The 25,139-nt window shown below is 43.5% G+C and overlaps 3 protein-coding genes across 3 annotated transcripts in view; 1 reads left to right on the forward strand and 2 right to left on the reverse strand.

Annotated features, from left to right (window-relative positions):
• The first annotated feature begins 640 nt into the window (after nt 1-640).
• The window catches only part of c5h22orf23 (chromosome 5 C22orf23 homolog), a 38,870-nt gene continuing 14,371 nt past the window's right edge, over nt 641-25,139 (forward strand). Inside the window, exons 1-2 of the mRNA XM_062387919.1 lie at nt 641-859; nt 1,253-1,317. The gene's annotated coding sequence lies outside the window, so the exon portion shown is untranslated. The remainder of the gene's footprint in view (nt 860-1,252; nt 1,318-25,139) is intronic.
• Nucleotides 5,866-14,574, reverse strand: nfil3-5 (nuclear factor, interleukin 3 regulated, member 5). Its single transcript, XM_062387819.1, has 2 exons — nt 14,221-14,574; nt 5,866-9,805 (listed from the first exon to the last, which is right to left on the reverse strand). Exon 2 carries the CDS (start codon nt 9,299-9,301, stop codon nt 7,451-7,453), a length of 1,851 nt encoding a protein of 616 aa, XP_062243803.1. The 5' UTR covers nt 9,302-9,805; nt 14,221-14,574; the 3' UTR covers nt 5,866-7,450.
• On the reverse strand, nt 18,744-21,535 carry LOC133954256 (nuclear factor interleukin-3-regulated protein-like). The gene is made up of 2 exons (XM_062388605.1): nt 21,376-21,535; nt 18,744-20,701 (listed from the first exon to the last, which is right to left on the reverse strand). Exon 2 carries the CDS (start codon nt 20,611-20,613, stop codon nt 19,363-19,365), a length of 1,251 nt encoding a protein of 416 aa, XP_062244589.1. The 5' UTR covers nt 20,614-20,701; nt 21,376-21,535; the 3' UTR covers nt 18,744-19,362.

Below are 25,139 nucleotides of genomic sequence, written 5' to 3' on the forward strand. Positions count from 1 at the left end.
CTCACCACAGCTCCAACATGTTGTTGTCTGTCAGGTCGCTCCGCCGCCAATTATGTTGGCTTATGCGGAATGAATCACCTTCAGATAAATATGTAGGATTGAAGCACCTCTGATTTATAACATTCCATATTAACATGTTGCTCACATGCCCGTATGTTTATTGAAATGTTAAAATTTCCTGTCAATACTGTGTTTATAGAGACTTTTCCGAGCATGACTCCATCATTAGCTTGCATCAGGCTTATCCAGCACTCTGCAATAACCAAATGAAGTTCTCATCCTAATTCAGAGGTTTTTCTATAAATAAATTCACGCTTTGTGTTTCCCAGTACACAGTTCAGATGGATTGCTGTGCAGACCAGAGAGTGCAGGTTTCGTAACCCAAAAAAGTAATGTAGCACTAAAAGTTAATGCAACTTTGGAAGAAACTCTCCACTTTTGGCAAACCCAGACAATTAAAGTCCAATATGAGCTTGGCCAGGGCAAGCACTGTTTCGTAAGTATAATAATGAGTAATCTTATTTTCGGAAACAACACATACATTCTTTCCTGTAAAGTGTCTCATGAGGGCAGGTACAGCCTACCTCCTCTCTGTGTTTAATTAACTCTGTTGATCTCCGCTGATTTTCCACTTCAAATATTTATGGAACAATGTTGGCAGCTTGGATTTAAGACTGTGCACCCGAGGCCACGTGTTCATCAGAGCTCCTCCAGTGTCAGTAAGATATTTGCACTCTGGATACACACAGCTCACAAATGTGGCTCTTTTCACGTGGCAGACAGGGAGAGGTCTTCACAACGCCTGAGTCAGAGCTCTCCAGCAGCTACGCCGGAAACTTTGTGTGTCTGGATGGAATCGGTATGTGATTACATCAGATGGTGTGACGCGTTTCTTTGGTGGGCAACGTGAAACTCTCTGTAAAACCTTGTTGAGTTTAAAATAGGACAGCAAACATACGAAAACCTAAGCAAACCTGGAATATTTATTAACCTCCCTAATGCTTTCTGTTTATAATGAGGTGCATAAAGGTTTTGACTTAAATTACGACTTTAAAGTAATTTGAGAAGTCAAACTTATTACTTTTATAGGAATAAGTTTGACATGCTGGGAAAGACATTTTGAGTTTGAGCTTAAGAGAAGCAGGAAGCCGCGCTCTTTCCAAACGTAATAAAATTAGCTCACAACTCATTTTAGTTTGCTTAATTGTTTGCTTAATTAAAAGAATTTATAATAATACATGTTTTTTTACAGGTGGTTTCATGCCCATGCCAATTTTTCTTGGCTGGTGCACAGGCGACCTGGAGTCTGGTGTCATGGTGAGGTTGCCGGGCAGCTGCTGGCTGTAGCTTCATGTTTACCTTTCAGATAATTATTAAACTTTCCCTTTTGCCTTTTGTGTTGCCAGAGAAAAGAGAGTAAACACTTAAGTCTCTATATAAAACCATGAAAAATGGGGAAATGTTCCCGCTAAACTGGCCAGCTGCTGTCTGTAGCTCCACATTTACCATTCAGACAGGTTAGCAGTATTTAGGTCATTTAAAATGGTTAAAGTGTAGCCTTTTTTTTGCCTTATGAAACTCTGGAAAAACCCTGAAAAAGGGGGAATGGTTCGACCATATCTTCCTGACATGTGATCCTGTTCAGATAGAGACAGGCTAACCTGTTTTCAAAAAGCAGATGATAGGTTGCTCGGGTCAGTGGCCGTACGAAATTGAAGGTCCTATTCCTCCATTTTGACAAACACTCACACAAACAGGGACAGGCTACTTCCTGTGGCACAAGGGCACAAGATATGGCGATGGGACCCAAGGGTGGTTTTACATTGCATAACATGGAGCTGAATCATCGCTCACATACAACATCCCAGTGGCCTACTTGCATATCAGTTTATTTTGCCTTTAGCCTATTGTGACGTTGTGATGTAAATGCATCAGTGTGTGTGTGTGTGTGTCTGTGTGTGCGTGTGTGTGTAGTGTGTCACTCACTGGCCTTCTTCAAATCATAATTTGTGCTCATGTACGTAACACCCTCACACACACAAACACTACATTTCCTGACCTATTTCACAGAGCAGTGTGGGGCAGAGGCAGTGAGCTGGGATTGAATGGGTCATGGCAGGCAACATAACTCCCCCTCGAACAGCAGCCAGCCAAGCATGTCCAGCAGACGTGTGGTTTTCTCCCTCGCTCGGTGTTCTCTCGAAGGCTTCCTGCAGGCGTGTGCAAACCAGTGACACATCTCGCGGGGCAGCTTACATAAAACATATAGCTTTATTTGTGCTGATAGCCCAGTGACCAGTTATACCACATGCGTCTTTATACGTCATTGATTTGGTTTAATTTTAGATTTTCGAAATTGTGTTACCAAACATCCAGAAATCCCTAAAGGTAAGAACACATGTATTCGATTTATTTTTACAAATTAAAATCAAAGGACATAATCTGTAAGGGATGAAACTCAAAAAAAAATTATAAATAGCTTGCTGAGGGGACTTGAGACTCTTGGTTAACACCATGTCCAGCCATGCTGCAACCAGCTTAATCATTGATTAACAGCATTCCTGAGTGACTTATTCTTTATTCTAAGAAATTGGGATAATATCCGATTATTTTCAGGGTAACCGGCTTATGGCTGATCTTAATCAAATCATCCACACAGGTTTAAGTTTGAATTAAAATAAGGATTTGTATATGATTAGATCGGTCCATGCTTTTTTTTTTTAAACAAATTTTCTTCCACAAGAAGACCAAACTAAAAACACTCAATGGTTGCGAGAGCTGGATTGTGAAAAACAAACTGCACACTAGCAAACACTGATGTAATATTCAAAGCTGGGTCAGTTTAGCTCTATTGCACAATGAGTTGTTTTCTGCTTCGTTGGCCTCCCAAAGAGTTGCTCCTCTCCATTCAGTGATTTTCAGCTCACTGTAGCTGAGGTTTCTGCAGTGAGCGATGGTATTTGACATCTGCTCAGCAGGATGTTAACCGCACATCCTCTCTGTGAGGATGACCAGCTGAAACGACTGAAATATGAAATTCAGAGGTGTGACTGAGCATGCAGACACATGCGCACCCGTATATATATATATCAACGTCCACTCCTCGGCTCCATCCTCCTTACCCCATCCCTGGCTCTCCCTGTGCTGCTGACCTACATACTGCAGCATCCCAGTTACATAACCAGTCAGGGCTGTTGATCACCGCAGGCAGCGCAGGGCCAACAGCCCCTCCCTCTCTCTCCTGCGCACACACACACACACACACACACTCTTCGCCATGACCTACCAGTTTTCAGAAACGTCTTAGTTTTACAGGAAATCAATATTCCAGGTCACACCTGCATGACAGGTGGATTCAAATGGCTTGTGCTGGAACAATGTTGAGAGATTCCAACTTCACAAAACAGTCAACTGGTGCATATCGTGTTTCCTCAAAGGTGGCCTACACAAAAAGAAATACCACACCCAATTCCTAGCAAGCTGGTCAGATAAAATCATCAACAACAATGATAATAACACTAACAGTTTACAACCATAAACACGTCATGGAGCTTTCTATTACATAACTCGTATAGCTCTGACGTAAAGATCAATCTGTGTGTGCTTTTTAATATAAATATCAACCTGATGCAACGTCAAACTGATACAAGTGTGCGTCCGTGTGTGTGTGTGTGTGTGTCACTGACTTACTCCCTCATGCATCAACAAGATAGGGGCTTTTTTTTCGGAGTAGTTTGCTCAAGTTTACACTGTAGATGCATGTGACGTAATCCCCCCCCTGCTCTCCACTCTGAATACCTCTCTCTCTCTCTCTCTCTCTCTCTCTCTCTCTCTCTCTACTGCTCCTAACCCCTTCCCCTCCTCTCCGATACCTCCTCAGTGACCTACTTTTACTCTCCTGGCCTGTTTTCACAAGCCTCCGCACAACACAAAGGAGCTTTCACAGCTCAAAGAGAGAGAGAGAGAGAGGGAGAGAAAGAGAGTGAGGGAGAGAGAAAGAAAACAAGAGATAGTGAGAGGATAGTGAAAGGTGGGAAAGGTAAAAAGGTGTAGGAGAGAGAGGAAAGTGCAACACAAAACACTGCGGTTGTCTCAGGAATGCCACTTGTTCCGACTGCCTGGTGTGACATGGAGAGCAGGAGTGGAGGTTAGTGTGTGGTCAGCTGCTTCCAAACACCTTCATCCTTCTTGATCTGTAGCAGGAGTAAGCTCCTATCGCTTCACACTCAAAGTACGGTGCACGCATCTGAATTGTGTCACAGATTTGCACAACATGAAGCCCCCCCCCCCCCCCCCCAGGTGGTTTTATGCTTTCTTGCTTATTTATGTATCATTGTAGTTTCCAGAGTTGACATCCTGAGAATCTCATCAAGTTTGGGTGTTTCCTTCTCAAGCAGCAACACCCCTGCGTCTGATAGGCTCTCCTCCCCTTAATGACGCTTATGTAACCCGCGTCAGTGGCGAGCTCTGCCCATGCCAGCTTTCAGTTCCTATCAGCTATTGTTCCATTAACAGCAGGGTCAGAAGGAGGCTGCGTGCACTCTATAGTCTGACGCAGTTTTCTCCCAAGACAGTTGTGTAACTTGTTTTTTGCTTGATGCACTCTGATGCACGCTGTGATTTGTTTTTCTGCTTTTTATCCATCTAAGACCCTGGTTCATGGCATTGAGCAATAATGGACTCTCCAGACAAAGAGCAAAATAAAGCAACTTTGCTAATGTGGAACCACTTTCTGATGTAACACTGTGTTTTGTTTGTTTTTTTGCTGCTGGCCTTCTCTCTTCCAGTTAAGTATGAAAATGAAAAGTGGCCAGTTAGCAATTATTTCAGTTGATTAAAATCAAGATTATTTTAATTGCATCATGCATTTAGAACTTTAGTTCTTGTTTTCATTTGCTATTAAGTCAGTCAATGCTATTTTTCTCTTTTGTCCCTCTCTATCTGAGTTAACATCTTACAGACCCTTATCCCCCGCCCCTTGAGGACGAGCCTAAAATGAATAGAGTATATATCAGCAAATGAAGGCTCCATATGAATAATGGTATCTATAAAAAGGTATCTATCTATCTTGATATCTACATAAAGGTAACACTTGTGTGATACCTGTAGAGATGTACACATTGGTATAGATGTTAATGGCTCAGAGTAGATTTAGATAGAACACAAAAAAAAGTAAACATTTAAGTTCCGCTTTAAAGAAAGGTACAGTGTAAGAGTGAATGGGCCCTATAGGAAATCCTGCAGAATCAGCGAAGCAGAGAAAAGTTAAAGAGGTTTTAGTAGCTATATGAAAAGGAGTCCTCCCTAAATGGCTGTATTGGCCCCATCTATGCCTTTTGAGATTTCTTCCTTTAAAAATAATTTATTCTCACAATATTCATTTGACTGCCTGGCTCATAAATTTTAGATTTTTTTATATATTTATATCATCCCATGAATAGGCTATTGTGAGGAGACAGCCTGTTTGTAAAATATGAGGTTCACTTTGTCGTTTACATTGGAGTCATTTGTATTTTGTGAAATGTTCCACGACGTGAATATTCAGGCAGAGGTTTGGACAACAGATTTCCTACTGTGCTAAAATATCCCAGTCTGTGTATTGTTCCTATTTCAGTCCATTTCACAGAATCTCTGCCAACAGGCAGCAGGCTCCCAGTGATGACTGGGTGAACCACTGATGTGTTTTCTGGCTGTGTTGTCTCTCACTGAGCTGCACTAGCAGACTGAGATGTTGCTGTCTGTGGGTTGTGGATCAGCCACTTGGTCTCCTGCAACCGCCGAAAAAAAGCTAGTCTGGTTGCGAGTGTGTGCATCAGTTCTGAAAGCATTTCATAGGAGAGCCACTCAATAAGTACCAGAGAGACATTTGTAAATTCAACAACCTTTTTTTATTTTTTCGCCCCCATTTTGAATCTTTCACATTCCAAAATGAGTGTTTTTTTTCTGACCATTTTGCATATCCACGTGAAGTATAGCAATACATATTCACTTCTGGACACGCCTTATCGATTTTTTTGGCCTCCATTTTCGGAAAGCCTTTCGGCAAACAGCAAGGGTTATACAGTAACACGTAGTACAAATGGTAACTGGGGCAAAGGGCAGCGAGGGTTTAATACACAGCACAACCAGGAAGAGCATTGAGCAAAATGACACAACAGGAGGACATAAAAATACACATAATAAAAGCCAAAATGATAAAAGAATATAATAAGAAAAATAAGAAAATAACAATATTAATAAAATAATAATAAAATAATGACAGCAGTATACAAGAGATAGACAAATTTACATTTATACAAAGTGACCAAAGGCAGGCACCAGGAAGTGAAACAGTTACAGACGTGTGTGATCTACTGCAGCTACTGTAGCTAAAACAACTCAGTGCAGAGGTGAGTGGGGTCGTTTAGACATTGAGGGGACGAGGGACAACACAATAAAGAGGCACCTTATGAAGCGAGAGCAGCTTTGCTGGTTACGACCGGAGAGCCATTTCATTTATTAGGCAGGCGACGATCGTCTGGAAAATGAAGATTTATTGATTTCTGTTGAACGGCCTGCAAACGAGGCTCGCCTTGTGCTTGTCAGGTTTTGCCGACAGCAATGTGTGACTGCATAGCCTTGATTGATCCAAGAGTAACTGGCCATGACTTCTCTGACAGCTTTGAGTGTCAAAGAGCTTGGATCACCTGAACGAGGAGCCGGAGCTGAGTCAGAAACAACCCTTTTTTTTTTTTATAAGTTGTGGCTCATACTCAAAGTATTCTTTGAGTCATTTTCTAGACAAAGAGGGACTGTACACGGTGTCTCCACGAGAACAAACTGATCACTTTTAAGTCTACAACTCCCATTATCCCACATTTTTTTTTGTTTATTTTTTGCCACCTTTTTATTCTTAAAATATATTCCATATAGGCAAATTTATATGTCACAGTAATATACAATCTAAGTGCTTCAGAATGTAAGAGAACTTGCGTGCAGATGATGTGAGGGTTTGGGATCAAATGGTTCCGATGTTTTCGGAGGGAGGAAGAATGTCACTCTTTGCCAAAAAAGGAAGGATGTGTATCTTTGGTCAAAGGAATGTTCCCAGAATGCCACGGTAAATGCGGACCAGCCACCCAGGCAGCTTACAATAATGAATAATTGAATATTTGAATTTTCCACGAGAGAAATATCCCAGACTCCATCTCTGGAGAGTTTCATTCTTTCCCCTCCCTCATTGAGAGACTTGTTATTGTAAATTGAGAGATATGTGGGAGGTAGGAGAGAGTACAGAGAAGGGGAAGAGGTGACACAGTGAAACTTGATGGTGAAATCACATCCTAACTACACCTCACACAAACCACTGTCTTCATTTCTGTCTTGTAAGCTGGCGATGTGAGTCCGAGATGTAGTTGTCTTTCTGCTATAGACAACATAGAGCAGATGCTTGAGCTGCTCCCATTTGTCCTTATTCTCGCCTCTTATTACGCCCACCCCTCCCACTGCTGGATCCCTTTTTTAGTTCCTCCTTCTTAGCGTCCGTCCTCTCATTTACAGTCTTAACCACTTCTGCATACTCAGTGTCATTCTCTACCTCTTTGCTCTCCCCATTGGCATGGCTGCTATGAGGGTTGCTGGGTAGAGCTAAGTACGGGTGCTGGGGCAAGGTGGGAGAGGGGGATATGGAGATGGTGACTGGTCCCTCCATCTGGGCTCCTGCTGCCCCACTGGACAGTGCTCTGTACTTGAGACGGAGCTTGTGTGGCAGAGCAGTGGCTTTGACCTCAGCTTGGCACTCTCCATGAAAACTGGTCGCTCCAGCTGCCTTCTGGTGGTAGTGGCTGATGTCTGAGGAGGACGAGGAGGGTGACTCATCATCTGTGGAAGCCTCCTTGTCAGAGCTACGAGGGTCCCCATCACTGGAAGAGGTGTCCTTAGTGGAGGTCTCCTGGTAGAAACCATCAGCTCGGGGGCCCCCCTCGTAGGTGAGCACTGGGGGCTCTTCATCCAGTGTGTTGAGGTAGCCGTTGTGCTGCACAAAGGAGGACTTGCCCTCCTCAGTGTTGTGGGTCAGCTCAGGGGCAAAGGGGTTCTGGTGTCTTTCTGCCTGCTGACGACCACTCTCCTGACCCTGGTAGCTATAATGCTGCTGTAGGGCACTGGGATTGTACTTTTCCTGAGGCTCCTCTACCGACTCAGCATGACCATTGGTGTATTCATACTGAGGCGAGTCCATGGTCTTTGTCCTCTCTAGCTTCTCAGCGACCTCTGTGATGGTCAATGAGCAGTCAGAGAACTTGGAGGTTGAGGGTTGCTGGAAAAGCTGTGGCGGTCTGCTCTGCTGGACCTGCTGGCCATCTGACCTCTGGCTTTCCATGGGGTAACAGCCACTGCTGGAGCGGTACAAGATAACACTCCTCTGTGCAGAGGTGGCCTGGGGAGCTGGGCTGGAGGCATCCATGTGACACTGTTGCTGCTGCAGTTGGTGGTGTTGGTAGTCCATGGCACTTTCAGACAATGGGGTGCCCTGCTGGTGAGGAGAAACCAGAGCAGCGTGGCTGCCATGGTAAGCCCCGGTTGGCACTCCATTTGGTAACCCATTAGCGAGCCCATCTGGAATCTCGTTGCTTTCCAACCTGGCCATCTCCAAACTTGAGGGCTCCTCCTTTATGTTGTAGCCTATGGGTTCGGGGCTGTCCCTGGAGGAGCTGTCTGACAGGTCAGAGATGGAGCCATGGGGAGAGTATTTGTGGAGCATGGTGTGGCGCTCACCACGGCTCGACTGCTCAGGTTCAGAGGAGTCTGAATTTAGCATCACCTGCGACGCACTGGAGTATCCACTGCTTGAGAGGTAGGTGTTACTGTTTGGGGTGCTGCTCCCGTTGCTACCACTGTTGGCATTTGCAGCACTGTTGGAGATCTGCTGACTTTTCTCCATGTAGGAGGCTGTGCTAATGAGGCCAAAGCGTAACTTGAGCTGAAGGAGTTCCAGCTTGAGACGAACATTCTCCTCATTCAGCGCCATGACCCGGTTCTCGAGCACCATGTCATTAAGGCGACGCTTTTCTCTTGAGCGCTTGGCTGCTTCGTTGTTCTTCCTGCGTTTTTCCCAATAAGAAGCATCTTTCTTCTCATCAGAAATGAACTCCCGCTTGCGACGAGAAGTCAAAGAAGACTTGCTACCTTTAGATTGGCGACTGCCACGCCCTCCACTTTCAGGATCAGGGGATGGGAGGCTTCCGCTGTAGTTAGAAAAAGTGTCTACATCCATGGCATTCTTGTTGCTGGAGGATGGAAGGTGAAGATGGAGACTTTCCATTTTTTCCCAACTGGGGGCCAGAGATTGACTCTAGCAAAGGGAAAAGGTATGAGCCTCCTGCTGTGTTAATAATAAGTGTGATCTATGTCGCAGGATCAGCAAAGTTTCCGGATGAGGTATTTGTGCTCCTTGAAGAGATAGCCTCATTGATTTCTGTTAAGGATCTTTTTTTTTTTATCAAAATGTTCAGGTGTCCAAATTAGCCAGGAAGATTAAAAAGAGTTGGAACTCCACAAAAACCTCAGACATTGAACTAGTGTTGAGTACAAAGAACTTAAAAAAAAGTAACAAGTTGGGGTTTTGAGCAGAGAGTCTTCCAGTTGGCTTGCTGATTTGTTCAAAGCAGCTCCTGTGGCCTCACTAGAGGTGACCTTCAGCCGTACTAGGATGCCTGTCAGGCTGCTGCCCTCCTTCTCTAGGCGTCTTACACAGGATATAGGTCAGTCGGCTACTTTGTTGCTCCGTGAGGCTGTGGCTTTAGTGCTGAAGTTTGCTGACCACTACCTAGTTTAAGAAAAGAGACAGGAAGAGGAAGAGAAGGAGAGAGAATTGGATTAGCACTGGAGTATATAATGTGGTATATTTACATTTTAGTCAGGTCATATTAGGCTGTCACATCTGTAATGGCTCCGGTTCTGTTGTAAGTGTGACACTGTCTGGACTTACACAACACTGCAAGCTGCTTAGCCTTCTTATGTTGTGTCAACACCGTAGCTCTATGGGAGGCTTTGCCCAACCTACTGGTCTTGCGTCATAAAGTGAAAAACAAGCCAAGTGCAGATATGAGAGAATGCTGACAGCAGTCCGGTATTATGTAATAACTGGATCTGCACTTAGTTTAGACTTGATTCCTCACTGCACGGCATTACACAGTTGATATGCAGTAATTAATAACACAACATTACACTGAGCCCCGGAGTGCATTACAAACATCAAAACATATTTTAATGACGCACGAACGAACGCAACACACACACACACTGCAGTAATCTAGGTCACTGGGTCTGTGTGTAACAAGGACTCCTCTGGTGTCACTTTTCATTTGCAACAGTGGAATTGTCAACCCTGGCAAATTGTAGGGCAAAAAGGTGACCTACACTCACTATTTATTTACTATAACTCTTCATGTAAAGATGAAGTTAGGCGTGAGGAGATTGAGAGGAATTTTGGGAAGTTGCTGATGAAAAACAAACAGTCCCTGGTCCCGGTTCATGGCACCATTTCTGTCATGTCCTATGATGAAGTGTGGAAACTTTGACCAGACATGGCGCAAGCAGAGAAGACAGAGACCTGAACAAATAATCTCCCCCTACAGTTCCTGGGATTTAAACTGTCATGGCAAGAGGGCAAAAGAACAGCCGAAAATCACCACCAGAGAAGTGTTTGTGCTCCGGGGAAACTAAACTTACAAACCACTCAATTACGTAACACCAGAGTCAATGCCTAACAACTATTTAATCTAGTGAACGTCTTCTCTAGACCGCGTAGATAACCCTGTTAGATAATCTCATATAAAAAAACAAAAACATTTTGACTTTGAAATAGTTTGGCTACGGCTAAGAATCATTGCGTAACTATAAACCCATGCCTATGATATTGTAGCTCAGGGGATACATAGGGTGGGTGCTATTCTGCAGATTGAGTTTTCTTGTGAGGGGCAAAGCATGAGTTCCTCCCTCTCTTGTTTGTCTCCTTTTCTTGAAGGACCAGGGTGAAGCAATGCTGAAAAGACGGGGACTTGGACGCAACCACCAACAGATGTGGAAAAATGTAGGGTCAGCCCCCATTTCTCCCCCCAACACCGAATAAATTTCATAAAGACTGGCAGGAGAGGGAGGGGGTGAGAAACAAAGGCGGGCGGGAAGGAAGCACACATACGTCTGCGCTGTCCCACTGACCTAGAAACGGCGCTAAGCGGTAAACACTCCTCCTGTCTTTGACGGTGCGCCATAAAATAGGTCAGTGGAACTGCATGGGAGGGAGGGCAGGAGAGGGAAAGAGAGTATTAGAGTGCACGCTAAAAATAGAGCGACAGACAGAGGTGAGGGAGGGAGGAAGCATAGGAGCGATGGGGTGACGGGAGGTATTCGTCGGGTGGAGGTGAGAGGAATTTTACACAAACTGTGGCAGGGGGAATAAGAAAGAGTGGGAAAATAGACACTAACTTGAATACTCCATCTGCCCAAAAATCGGATTATGACAGCCCCAGTGATTTTTCATGCAAGATTAATTCCCGTTCACTCTGGAAACCCTGCGCCGCCCAATGCAGAGCGTAACTACATGAACCGGTGGCTGATGAAAAACCATGGCGAGAGACGGGGAGATGGCATTGACGTCAGAGCACACACCCATCTCTGCAGCCAAATTCACACAAAACAGGCTCTCTCTCTCTCAGGACTGCATGGGGAGGGGCTGCTGTTGTTGCTCATAGCGTACGTGCTCTGAATTTCTCTTGTGGCGGAGCAGGGCTTGTGTAAATCATGTATATTACATAGCAGCAGAAGCTACAGGTCTCTGGCTGCGAATGCCTCAACTCTCCCCTTGTTCTCTCTCCTCTCTGTGTTTTGTTCCCTGACTGAAAGAGAGAATAGACACTGGGCAAGGTACACCGTGTAATTGGCTCTTTGTGTGGAGGTTGATTTCCCATTAGAAAGGGATGATTCCCTGCAGCTACTGTACAACACTGGGTCTCTGTGGTTTTCTCACTAAACGCAGTGAGGGAAGTAGTTCCCGGGCACTTGCAGCTCGAGGAGGAATGCCTCACCTCTGACCTCCTCTGAGGCAAGTGTGAGTAAAACGCAAGGCATCCTCTTCCCCTCCTCCATCTTTTAAGTGATCCAACACCACACACGTGGAAGGGGCCCCTGCAAGGAGCCTCCATTTTGCCCAAAGACAAAAACGAGGAGGCTATAATCCAGACATACCAGGTTAGTTAGTGAGACCTCCCTGACTGTGTGTTGTTTAGCACTTCCTCACAGGGAATACATGACTAAAAGCACTTCAACTTGTAGTGAACTTACAGATAAATGCACTTTTCTGGGAAAAGGTTTTGACTTTATCTTGAAATGTACTCATCAGTAAATATTAGCTATTTAATCATTTTAAACTTACTTGTTCAATTGGAAACATGTGATCCTTTTCACTTAAATCTGAATTCCAACATCTTCACATCTTTACCAACAAGTCAATGGTTTTACCGGCTTACACTCAGCAGATACAAAAAGATTAAAAAAAAAAAAATCTAACACATTGACTCACTGTCAGTCAAGTGGGAGAACTGGGCAAATAGCTAGAGTTACTAAACCCTGCATGGGTATGTGGACTTGGATTCCTCAGAGCGACAGACAGAGAGGACAAAGTAGTCCACGCCTTACCCCGAATACCCCATGCGTCTCATTACCCAGAAACCCGTTTGACCTACATTCAGGGAGCTGGCTGGGACAGAGCAATGCAGACGCCCCTGAAAACCAGACCAGCTGGCAGCGGGGCGGACTAAGGGCTCACCAGAACTATGCCTGCCCTTCGCCACACAGGAGTTTCCACACATTGCATCACATCCTGGATGTTCCCTTGCTGTTCTAATTTCACAACAAAGGCCCTGGCAAAGCCCATGCTGGGATCTTGGGAGGCAACCTTTCTTTGTGTGCCCAAAACAGGAAACACTGTTACATCTGGTTTAGCCTCACTTCTGCTTTTTTTTTTCCTTCTCCCATGTTTTTTATAGAGCAGAAAAGACTGAGCAAGTTAAAAATAGCTCGCATACACTGTGCAGCTGTGTCACCTCACGGGTAGAAGCGTGGCAATAAAATCCTCTCTCTCCCCTCCGAAATAAGTGTGTGGTGTTACTGTGGGTATGGAGGGGTGGGAAGGAAGCACAGGGTGTGAACGGGAATCAATTACTGGCCTCGCTGTCCCAGGAGAGAGCTGCAGTTTATGGCTTCTCCCTGCTGTGCCTGGTTATGTCATAGTCTCCAACTCCCTGAAAGCGAGGCTCTGTGCTTTACTCAACACACCTCAGGACAAAAAAAAAAAAATGTCCATCCACTGACTCACACAACAGAAATCAGACATCGTGTGCTAATGTTCTACTTTCAACATGTATTACAGTGATGTAACCTGAAAGCGGTGATGATGGACACATGTGGGGGAACAGGGGGTTTAATGGAGACATGGACATGTTCAGTTGATCCAGTTTCCCCCTACATTATCTACTACAAATAATAAAAAATTATAATAAAGGATTCTTAAAATATGATGCTGTTTGCCATCTTTTATGTATATTATATATTGGCTTCAATTATCTTAAATCAATTTTTTTTTACAAATTTTGCTCAAATGTGTCCTAAAATAATACATCGAATTGAAAGTCAAAAGAAGCCGTGGTGCTTCCATCAGATGTAGAGATTCCTTTAAAAATCTCTGCAATAATAGAAAACACCATACACGTACATACATAGCGCAGCAGACCACGTGCACGAGCTAAAATAAACCACGGTGTGTCTGCATTAACCAGACAACGCGGCTGCCGCTCTCATTCCCTGGAAAACCCCGGCATGGAGGAAATCACGTCGCCTTGACATTGAGCTCACAATGTGGAGGGTGGCCAGCCGCCCGTGTTCCACCGCTGCCTCGTGTTCCGAGGAGAAAACAAAGGAGGAGAACGCGACAGCGGCGGAGGAGCCGCTCCGCACATTTCCCTGTCATCCCACACAAAGCGGCCGCGAACGTCTCAAAGTCACGGGCGGAGGCGCGAGGTCCGCCGGTTACGGCTCAGCCCGGAGAGCCGCAAAGTGAACACCAGAGCATCATGTCCTCATGTCCACACACACACACACACGTTCAAGCACACAGCACATTGTGTAGAGGATACAAAGAAAACACAACAGGGCTGAGAGTGCAGCGGCTCGCCTCACACGTACCTCGGAGGAGAAGAAAGAAAAGATTCCCCGACACAAAGCTGTCTGGCTCCTGCTTCCTCGTCTGCTTGTTCCCCTCTGCCGCCTTTTCCCCCTCTTCTTCTCCTTACAGGAAACCTCCCGAAAAGCAAAACGGAGGAAAAAAATGGAAGACAAACAAGTTTGCGCTCCTGTGTGTGCTGGGCTCCGTCAGTGGGTGGGCTGGCCGCGGTGTGAGTCTCTGCTGGCTCGGGCTGCCTGTGCGCTGTGTGCCGCCGGACTCTTTGCTCCAGTTCCCCGGCTCCCTTTCTAGAAATATGTGTTAGTAGGTCAGCGGTTGCATAACAGCTCTTATGCTGCCTAGTCACGTTTTTGTCCTCTGTCTCTCCTCGCGACGCCCTCTCTCGATCTACCTCTCTCCTCTAGCTATCTCCCTCTCTCTCTTCCTCTGTGTGTGTGTGTGCGTGCTTTCTCTCCACCTTCATCCCTGAGCTGAAGTTCACAACACGCACATGGATGCGTTCTGCACCGTTTTAGCGAGGCGTCCATTGATGGCATGTAACAGCCTGCCCTTGAACGGAGACTCCGTGTCAGCGATCCTATTTGTCTCTCATCGTGTATTTTTATCTCGTGATCATTTACGTTTATTGATGCAAAATCACAATTATTTATTTCTTTAATTCATTCATCCCGATAATGACCTTTGTGAATTAAAACCATGAAAAGCATAGACCCTACACAGTGGGGACATTTTTAGAAAGTGAGGACATTTTTAGAAAGGGGACTTTTTTGGAAAGTAAGGACATTTTTGGAGAGTGAGGACATTTTGCCCGGTCCTCGCTTTTTCAATGGACTGTTTGTGGGTTAAGACTCGTTTCAAAATGTTAGAATGAGGTTTAGGTTAGGGTTAGGCATTCAGTTTGGATGGTTTTGGTTAGGGTAAGGGGCTAGGGAAGGAATTATGTCACTGAGTGTCCTCAGATGGAACTACAATGTGAGTGTGTAACAATGCAGCTATGCCATAATATATTAGCATAAAAACTGTTCTCATTTGTCTTAGATCATGGCCAGCTACAGATCGCTGTGCTCATCAACTAAATGTCCACAGACCTGGGGCATGCTAGCAGTGGTCATATTCTTTCCAGGTACTTTTACCTTACACTTGATTTCTGATGAATACTTTGCATTTTTTACAGTTATTTCACACAAATAGTAGGTAGTTACAAGCCTCACCTTGATTAACTACAGTATACATTTTTTGTTTAATGTAGTTGTACATACGTTTTAATTGTACAATTATCAGGTACAAGGCAATTTGCTGGTTAACTTTTACTTCGGATACTTAACGTGCTATTTGCTGATAACCTTTCTGTTAGCTTTAGTACGATGGTTAAGGCAGGACAGTTACTGGTAAGTCAAAACCAGAGGGTGTGCTGTGTGTATGCAAATATTATAAAGCACCCTAAAGGGATGGTTCAGTGAAAAATGTAAATTCACTCATAATCTACTCAGCAATATAACGGTGGAGGGATGGGTGAGGTGTTAGAGTCCACAAAACACTTCTGGAGTCTCAGGGGTAAACAGCATTGCAGCCGAATCAGATACAATTGAAGTCAATGGTGACCCCTTCTCAGACGTAATATAACAATACAACATAACATTCCTCCATATTGCTCCTGTGGTGTCGTCCAAGTGTCTGCAAGCCCCGACAATCATATTCGACTTGAAACAGCTTTGTTTACACCAAGGTTTAAGCCTTAGTGTCCTCAGATGACCTCCTCGGAAACACAGCACACACTCTCACCCAATGGCACCAGCTAGCATCGCCACTTCCGGTAATGGACTTTTAGGCTTAAACTTGATCAAACATGAATGTCGGGGCTTGTGGACACTTGGTCAACACCACATGAGCAGCATGGAGGCATTTAAAAAATTGTTATGTCTGAAGAAGAGGTCACATTGGTTGAAAAACAGTTTACCCCTGAGACTCCTCAAGTGTTCCGTTGACTCAAACACTTCACCCACGCCTCCATCGGCATAGTGTTGAGTAGGTAATGGTTGCATTTAATTTTTTCGGTGAACCTTCCCTTTAAGGCAAATGTACAATTGGGGATATTTGGCTATATACAGAATAAACCCAGTGCTTCTAAATCCACCACAGCATAGAGATACGATTTGAGCTTGATGTTTTAAATGTTCTTTAAATTGTTGCATATTGCTATTTCTTTCTAAAGCGCAAAATATCGCAAAGTACAAGCAACAACACATCTGCTCTTGTTCTTCATTATATTTACAACAGTTTTGTTTGATACTCTTGCATAGATATAATCTTTGCATATTGTTTTTATTCCAGCATTATTATTATTATTATAAGCAGGTTATAAGACTATAACTCTTCCAGCCCTCGTGTTTTGAGAAAATTACATAAACATCCTATATCACTACCCTGACACTGTTACATATATTATAAAGTGTATAATGTTTTTTAAATTGTTTTGTTGGTGGAGAAACATTTTGGTGTAGACCCGGATCAGGGGGTGGATCCATACAAATTTGTATCACTCGATATTGCAATCAATTCTGAGATAGGAGGTGTATGAAAATTGTACCTTGATTTCCCAGGGAATAATTTATGGAAGCACGCCTTTCTAGTTTATTCTATTATGTTTATGCCTCATACACCTACTGTGAATTCATCCTGATGGCCTTCAGATTCTTTCTGTAGGATCAGAGTCACGTTTGCACTGGCAGACAGCAGAGGATATGATTGTATAAACATATGCTATTGTTATATTGAATTATTTGGATTATTTGTCCTGCTTAAAATAAACATCAATTTCATTATGTATTCATTTTGCCATGGTCAGTGTTAAGATTTTCATCAATCGATTATTGTTTATATAAATAATTTCCATTTTGCCAAGAAACCTTGATGAGAAATTGACAATCAAATCACTCTGATATAAAATAATATAATAATAAAACATCAGTACATCATTTCCATTATCTTTCAGGATTTAGCCATTTCATCTTCTTTGTTTTTGTTTATCAACACAGGCAAAGGAAGAGCATCATCTGCTCTGGAGCTTTTCTATTTATTATCCCACATTGCCTGTTGTCCTCAGATCCACCATACTTCATGTGCGGTTACGTCAGCCCTGTTTTGTATCAAGCACACATCCACCTCCAACCCATTCTCTCCCTGACATCCCTTCCCCCTCCTTGTCTCTGTAAACACACACACACACACCATCACCCCCCCCCCCTCCCCCCCATTAGACTATGTTGGGGGAAACGGCGGCCTTGAACTTGTCTACCTCCTCCCCCCACCATATCTATGCTGGAACCACCAACCCCCAACGCGCTGCTCCATCGCCGCATGCAGCTGCCTCTGCATGCAGGCATTCCCTTGGCAACTGTGGTGGTGCCTGCCTAGCAACTGAAAGGCTCTCGCACGTTCCTATGTGGTAGGGGGGGGGGGTTGCAGACTGGGCTGGATGGAGGTTGATCACAGACAAAAGATCTTACAAACACGTTGTTGTTGCTGTTGTTGTTGTTTTGGAGGCGGAGAGAAACGAGGCCGTGGCTTGGAGAACGTGTCTCTGCCGCAGCACATGTCTGCTGTTACCTGTTCTACCTCCCACTCAAACATCACTATCTATTTGCTTTGGTCACACAATTGTAATTCCCAAAGCTCCGGCCTCCTGCATCAACCCTGCATTGAGAAAGAAACGAGTTATATGAATGTGGAAGTGCTCTGCTTCAAACACAATGTAGCACTACAGAAATCACAATGGAGGAGATGACCTCTGTAGTAACACGGCTGGGAATGAATGACTGAATGAATGAGTCAGTGATCAGTGCAGATAAAGGCACTTGGCGCCACCTGGTGCTGATGCAAAAAATAGAGTCCCATAGATGAAACTATTCAAAGTGAATAACAAAATTCACTCGAATAAATCATTTTCATACTAAAATGCATTATTCAGTGTTTACTGCAGTTTTTCCACTGCTCTGAGAATCTATGTGCGGTACCGTTCTGTCTCCAGATGTTAATGTAGTCTGAACCTGCACTCTTCACTCCGATTTGGGCCAATCACTCTCCACCGCAGCTACTTGGGGCCTATAAATAGCTTTCTACTGCTGACGTGGAAGATGCGTCATGCAGAGTAATCTCACTCCTCTCCCTTTCTCCCTGGCACTCTCAGTGCCACTGCCCACCCCCCCCCTTTTTTTTTTCAATGACCTTAGTCGAGGCCAAGGTGGCGTTAGCATTTAGCAGGATTTATTAACGAGAGGAAGGACATACATGAAATTCTAAAGATATCACTTCAGCTGTCAAAGAAAACTGTGATACCATTCATGCTGTTGAGCAGTGCACCTCCTCTCCCTGGTGCAATAACTCACATCGTTCCCTCTGCCCCGCTGCGCAGAGTCTGTGATGTAACACAAACTGCAGTTGAAACATGCTCAGAATGCATGTTACCTTTAGAACAAATACAACATTATTATTTTGGTATATTGAAATAATACAAAAATTCAGTAGATTCATGGACAAAATACTTTTATTTTCAAATACAGTTACAATGCTGAACAGTGATGATGACAGTGATTTCTATATGTACCTTGCAGTCATAAATGGGAGGCAGATATAGCGAAGAGCACAAAACTACAGTAAACTCCAAAGCGTCATATGTATCACATATTATAATGTATCATGTTACACTCAACATAACTCTCTTTGAAAAGGTTGAACAACGGTATGTTTGTGTTGACAGAAACTTTGACATGTTCAAATGTGTGTGGAACATGATGAGACTGAGGTTCGGTTTGCATGCTTAATATTTAACATTCGTTTTACTGCTGTCTGTCAAATCGCTGGAGTTCAGCCTGATCCAATGAATCACACATGAATCCCCTTTAGTTCTTCAGTCGTCAAGCATTATGTTAAAAGATGTCTCTCCTGGTTGTGGTGTGCTGATCGTCACAGAACAAACAGATCACTAAACTGAATTGTTACAGAGAAACAGGTGGGGATGTAAACACACTCTGTCATTGTATGTTCAAGCAGTGGTGGGTTGTTCCAGATAGCTGATTGTTTGTACTATGTGAGCTGGGACATGTCCGTTAGCATTGATTTGCCTCCGATCTTCCGCTGTTCGGGTTTTAAGTGACCTTGGAGATCAGCTGCTGAGAGAAGAGCCGTTTGAGCTGAGCCACTTCCTGAGACAGGCAGCTGATCTGCGACCTGAGACTGACGTCCTCAGTCGTATGCTTAGTGTCCCGGGAGTTCTGCAAAGAGGAGGAGTTATAATACCCAGAGGACAGAGCCTGATGCTTCTGCCCGTGTCCACCACCAGCCTCCTCCCTCGACCACGGGGCCTGACTCGCTGCCCGACTGTCCCACGCTGCCTGCTGGTGGCTCCTCACCTGCATGTTTGGCCCCACCGTCACTACATGGGGTTCGCTGTGTCTGTGATCAGAGGAAGGAGACATCTCCCCTACGTCACTGTTGACACCGGAACATTTGAAGCGGAGCTTGTGCGGGAGACTCCTTAACCCCTCATGGGAGTCTTGTTTGTTTACATACTGCCCCTCCACGGGACATATGTGGGAGTCATAGCCCGGCTGCTCCTCGGCCACCTGCCTCGGTGAAGGCTCGACACGTTCACTCAACGTGTCGTCAAAGAACACAGGGCTGCCCATGTTTGAGCTACTTGAGGTGGAAACACCGGAATCCTCGGACACACAGTGACCTGACAGTGGCCCGCTCACCCTCGGCCCATAGATGGACGCCTGCTCCTGAGGCTGGGAGGGGATTAGGTGGGTGCTGGGACTTTGCTGTGTGTTGAGGTATGAAGGTCCATCGTTGTGAGGTTGGTAGTAATTTGTTGTAGTGGGTGGTGGGCGTGCACAGAGGGGAACAGAGAGGGGCAGGATGCTCACATCAGACGGATCCTTGACCAGACCAAAGCGAAACTTCAGGGCCAACAGCTCTGCCCTCAGGCGAGCGTTCTCCTCCAGCAGACCCAGGACCCTCCTCTCCAGCACCATGTCATTGGCCCGCCGCCTCTCTCTGGACCTCTTGGCAGCCTCATTGTTTTTTCTTCTCTTGTCCCAATAGCCGTCGTCTTTCTTCTCGCTGGGGATGAACTCCCGTTTGCGGCGTATGTTATTGCTGCCGTCTTCATCGCAGCTGCTGCCAGCCTTAGATTCAGCGCTCTCTTTGTGCTTGAGCAAAAAGGTGCGACCCAGGAGGCTTCGTGCTCGCTGGCTCGTGGAGGTCAGGATGGAAACGGCTTCATCGGTGAAGGACCCACACGCCTCACCCAGACGTCTGGACTCAAGACCCTCCTCACCCTGAAGTGAGGGCACCAAAAGGTCCTGGATGATGGCTCCAACGGGCTGACCCATCATGTTCAAAAAACACCTCAGGAAGCTCCAGGGTCTGTCAGGAGCTCACTGACGGCTGGATGTTCAGTGAAACACACGATAATGGCACCACCTAGTGTTGAAGAAACATAAATACATATGATGAGGAATTGTTTATAATGTTGTAAAACATTTTATTAACATATTGCATCTGTATTTACATTGAAAGACTAATAAAAAATTAATAAAAAAACTAAATATTACATAGATATTTATATTGTACTTGAGAGGAATAAAGGGGCTTTCATATATATTCATTATTTAGATTTTTTGATATCGAAACTGTAATTTCAACAGTTAATGTTCAATATAACATATTTAAATCAATGAATGTGCTGTTTAAAAACATTGAAAGAGTAATTTATAGTATATTTTTGAAGATTAAGTTTCAAAAAAGTTTCAGAAAAGTCAGTGAAAGAATAGAAAAGTTTCGATTATCTTAAATTTTCCTTTTTATAAATAGTTTAGGAGTCAGTGCTCATAACGTTAACCCGGCATTTACACTTAACTCTACCGAGATTTAAACTCAAATCTACTTCATAAATAGATGACGGATCAGCTTGTTGGTTTGTTGTTGATGTGGACAAAACATGAGTTCACTCACATATAGGATGATACCTCTTATAGATCTAGACAATATTACACTTTCAATACTACACACAACATAGTGCAAAAGATTGAAACTATGGACTCTCTTGATTAAAGCCGGGGTCAGTGAAGTGAAACTACAGAGGAGACGATACTTACAGTCAAACAGGAGCTGGGCTGTGTGAGGAGAAGCTCGGGTCCTGTCGCGGAGGAGACATGTGGAGCTCCACAGCTCGTCTGGATGTTTCTGCTCCTCGCCAAACTCAGCTCCGCATCACTGTGTCGCTCCTTCCCTCAGCTCATCGGTTCAGATCGGGTCGGATCCTCACCCTGGCTGACCCCTCCTCCTCCCTCCTCCTCCTCCTCCTCCCTCCTCCCTCCTCCTCCTCTAACAGGACTCAGTAAAACCAGAGCGGAGATTTAACAGCAACAAACCTGAGCTGCTTTCACACTCGTCCCATAAAAGCTATATATATTTATTTGTAGATATTATACTGTGGCAATCGAAGTATGAACTAGAGCAAGATGAAAAATAAATTTCAAATCAAAGGCCGTGATAAAAATAAAATAAAAGGGGCCACATGAGAATATATCTAAAAATAAAATAACTTATTTAAATGTATGTAATAAGCGCACACAGCTGTTGTCTACTGCTGACTCATACTGATGTTTACACCAGCTGTGACACATTACATTAGGGTACTAGAATAAACCATTTGACTCTATAATCATTCAAAACATTGCAAGACACAGAGAAAACACAAAGAAGAAACAATAAAATCAAGACCAAAAGTAATAACCTCCTATATAAACATTCGAATAAATACAGTTAATATTTTTTTATTTTGTAATCAAAACAACTGGAGGTAAAATAGGTTAGATTAGAAACTTCAATTGATAAGAATGAGTTAAACTTTCTCTTTTGTGTTTAAAGATGGACAACATGACATCTGCCAGAAAGTGAAGGCAATGTAGCTTAATCACGCCCTAGTGGCTGCCTGCAGAGTAGGTCATAAACCCTGCCTCCTCCGTGTTAGCAGGTGGGACATGGGCCAAACTTAAAGTAAATCTCAAATAAATTTATTTGATATAACCATAACATTTCTCATTTTAGGTAGTTCCTATCACATTCATGTGCGTTCAATGTGTTTCGCTAAGTATTGTAATGGTTTAATTTTTATTATTTATCTTATCGTATTTAATTTATACATTTATTTTGATTCTCAACGTCTTTTTATTCATTTTAAAATGCTTATTTTTTTGTTTTGTCTTATGTTGTTTCTCACCCCGGACACATTGCCAGTGTACCACAGGGCTGACCGACAAACCATCACTGTCACACAGTCAACCTATGCCAGGAAAAATCCTCAAGGCCACGAAAACATGTAAACACTTCATATTAAGACCCTGCTAGAGCCAATCTATCAAGTAAATATTCAAATATTTTACAAAATAAGTGAAAACATGGACCTGTTGGTGGTCAACGTCAGTAGGATTCATCCTCTGGTGATCATGAACAATGATGATTTAGATGTTTCATTTGGGACGAGGTGGTGGACACACAAACAGACCAAGAGTGTCATCCTGGGAATCCTGCCCAGCACCTGCATGGGTCACCAGAACACAGCCATACAAGGCCCTGCATGTGACCACACGTCCTTCATCGAAGATTTTATTCATGCAGCTGTACCTGGAAGTGTGACTTTAGGTTTTCGTTTGGCCGATTGCAAGAGTTACACGTTACCTGGTAAACTTGTTCTGCATCAAACAGGGGAAGAAATCCTATAAAGCTCCAACGTGTTACACACGTGCACACACACGCGCGCAGGTCATACTGATCTTCTTAAATTGCACAATATGTTTGACTTAGTTTAACAGTTTGAACTGGGTCATGAATATCCAGAAATCTATCTATCATAAGAGGTTTACCATTTTAATTGGTAACATCCCACCTTTCTGCTCTAACCCACAGAACATCGAGTCTGTTTAAGTTGTGTATTTCAAGTAGAGAAGTAATATTTCCTGTGATTTAATAATGAGAGGATCGTTGCTGATCCATTTCAAAACCTGCAACGCCCACAGGTTTGGGTTTTCTACCTCATTTTATTTTTTTACATCACTGCGTTCGATTAGATCATACAGTTATCAAAGCAAGTGTGCACAGTCATCATAGTGGCCTGAGTTGTCCTCATCTGCTCTTTGCAGTTCAAGGTAACACAAATACACTGAAGTGTGTGTTTGTACATGCTGTCTTTGTATCCTGACATAAAAAAACATATGGTTGTGTATTTTGTTTCCCACACACAAAGAACAATAGCTTTTTCAGTGCTTGTTGGCTTTAGTGTGTAGGAACAAAATCAACCAATTCCTGTGTAAAGGCACCCGAGAGTCAATCTATAAACTATATAACCAAGTATTGTAAATGTAAAGGCAGCTGTCTGCAGAGGGTGAGCCGCTCGGCTGCCGGGAGATAGTGTGAATGGAAAAGAGAGTTGTTATGCAATAGACCAAGACAGAGAGCATGTGAGGACTACGCTGTGATGTAAGTTCAGCTGGGGTGAGGCTGCTCAGAAAAAAGGAACATTGTTCCACGAGCGGCCCGCTGCACTGTGACACTTCCTCCCCGCACATGGAAACGTTCCAAACAGGACCTCTCTGTGTCAATTTCAGCATTTTCTTCCAAACAAGACAACAATTAACTTCTCATTCTTTCCTCTCTGTATGTCCTCTCTGAACCGTTCACCAAGAACAATGACACTATTGCCCCGTTGCTCTGACCTTGACAGATCCATACACAGACTCTTAGAGGAGGTCCTTGGTGAAGTTCTGAGAAAAGACAACTGTATTGTCCTGAGGTTCAGCTGAATGAGCTGGCAATGAATTGAAAATTATGATTTCAGTTCGTTCCCTTCATTTGATCTGTTGTTATTTATATCGACCGCTTATAGATTTTTGCTGAAAAAGAACTATATGGCTGATAATTTTTTCATCATCCAATAATTTTCATTATTTCAATACATTTTTCATCTGTTTCCAGTATAGACTTAGTCTTTGATTTCTCTATTGAGTGTCATTGTAATGACACAATATCTGATACTTCTTGAGAAATATTTTTTTCCACAATTTGCCTATTAGCAGTAAATGCTATAAAGTTCATGCTCGTGGAAAGGAAAATAGTTTTGCAGAATTTTTTTGTCATAAATCCAAATTAACAAAACTGTTGACGTGACAATGTCCTTGTATGTCAGGGAATCAAAGTTATTACAATTCATTCTGACGTAAATAAGAGAGTGAGTTGAAGAAAATTTCACCTGTATTATGTTCAAATGAATGAGTCACAATAATTGTTTAGATTGTAGTGTAATGTTTTTGATTGGTAGTCTTCATTAGTCTACCTTGAGATTTCATTTTGCGAATATAATTTTTTTTAAATCCTGGAAAAAAGCATAAATGCATAACTTCTAATGGGATCTACTAATAGTCTACTTACTGTTCTTTAATGATTGATAAATACAACTTAAAGAAAACAAAGTCTAGTGTCCCAGGGGCAGCACAGGAACTCTGTCAAGGCGTTTTCCATGATTGGTTGAAGTCTAAGGTTCTCTGGTATAGTATGTGTGTGCATGAGGACTTTTTATACTGACCCACCTTTGAACAATATAACTCTTACCCTGAGTGACTCTAACCGTGTCCCCATCTATTGTTCTGAAGGTTGGTGCTGTAAAAGACCAACAATTGCTACATCACTGGACATGCTTCACTGCTGATGTGTTCACTCTGCACTATTATATAACTGAAATATTGTGCAAAATATGAAAGAAGCACTGTTTGTGTGTGTGTGCACGCGCGTGTGTGTGTATAATGAAACATAAGTTGAATAAAGCGAACACATCGACACATGTAAACTAGAGAGTTTTCTGTAG

This window comes from Platichthys flesus, chromosome 5, assembly GCF_949316205.1.
Source record: "Platichthys flesus chromosome 5, fPlaFle2.1, whole genome shotgun sequence".
Taxonomy (NCBI): domain Eukaryota; kingdom Metazoa; phylum Chordata; class Actinopteri; order Pleuronectiformes; family Pleuronectidae; genus Platichthys; species Platichthys flesus.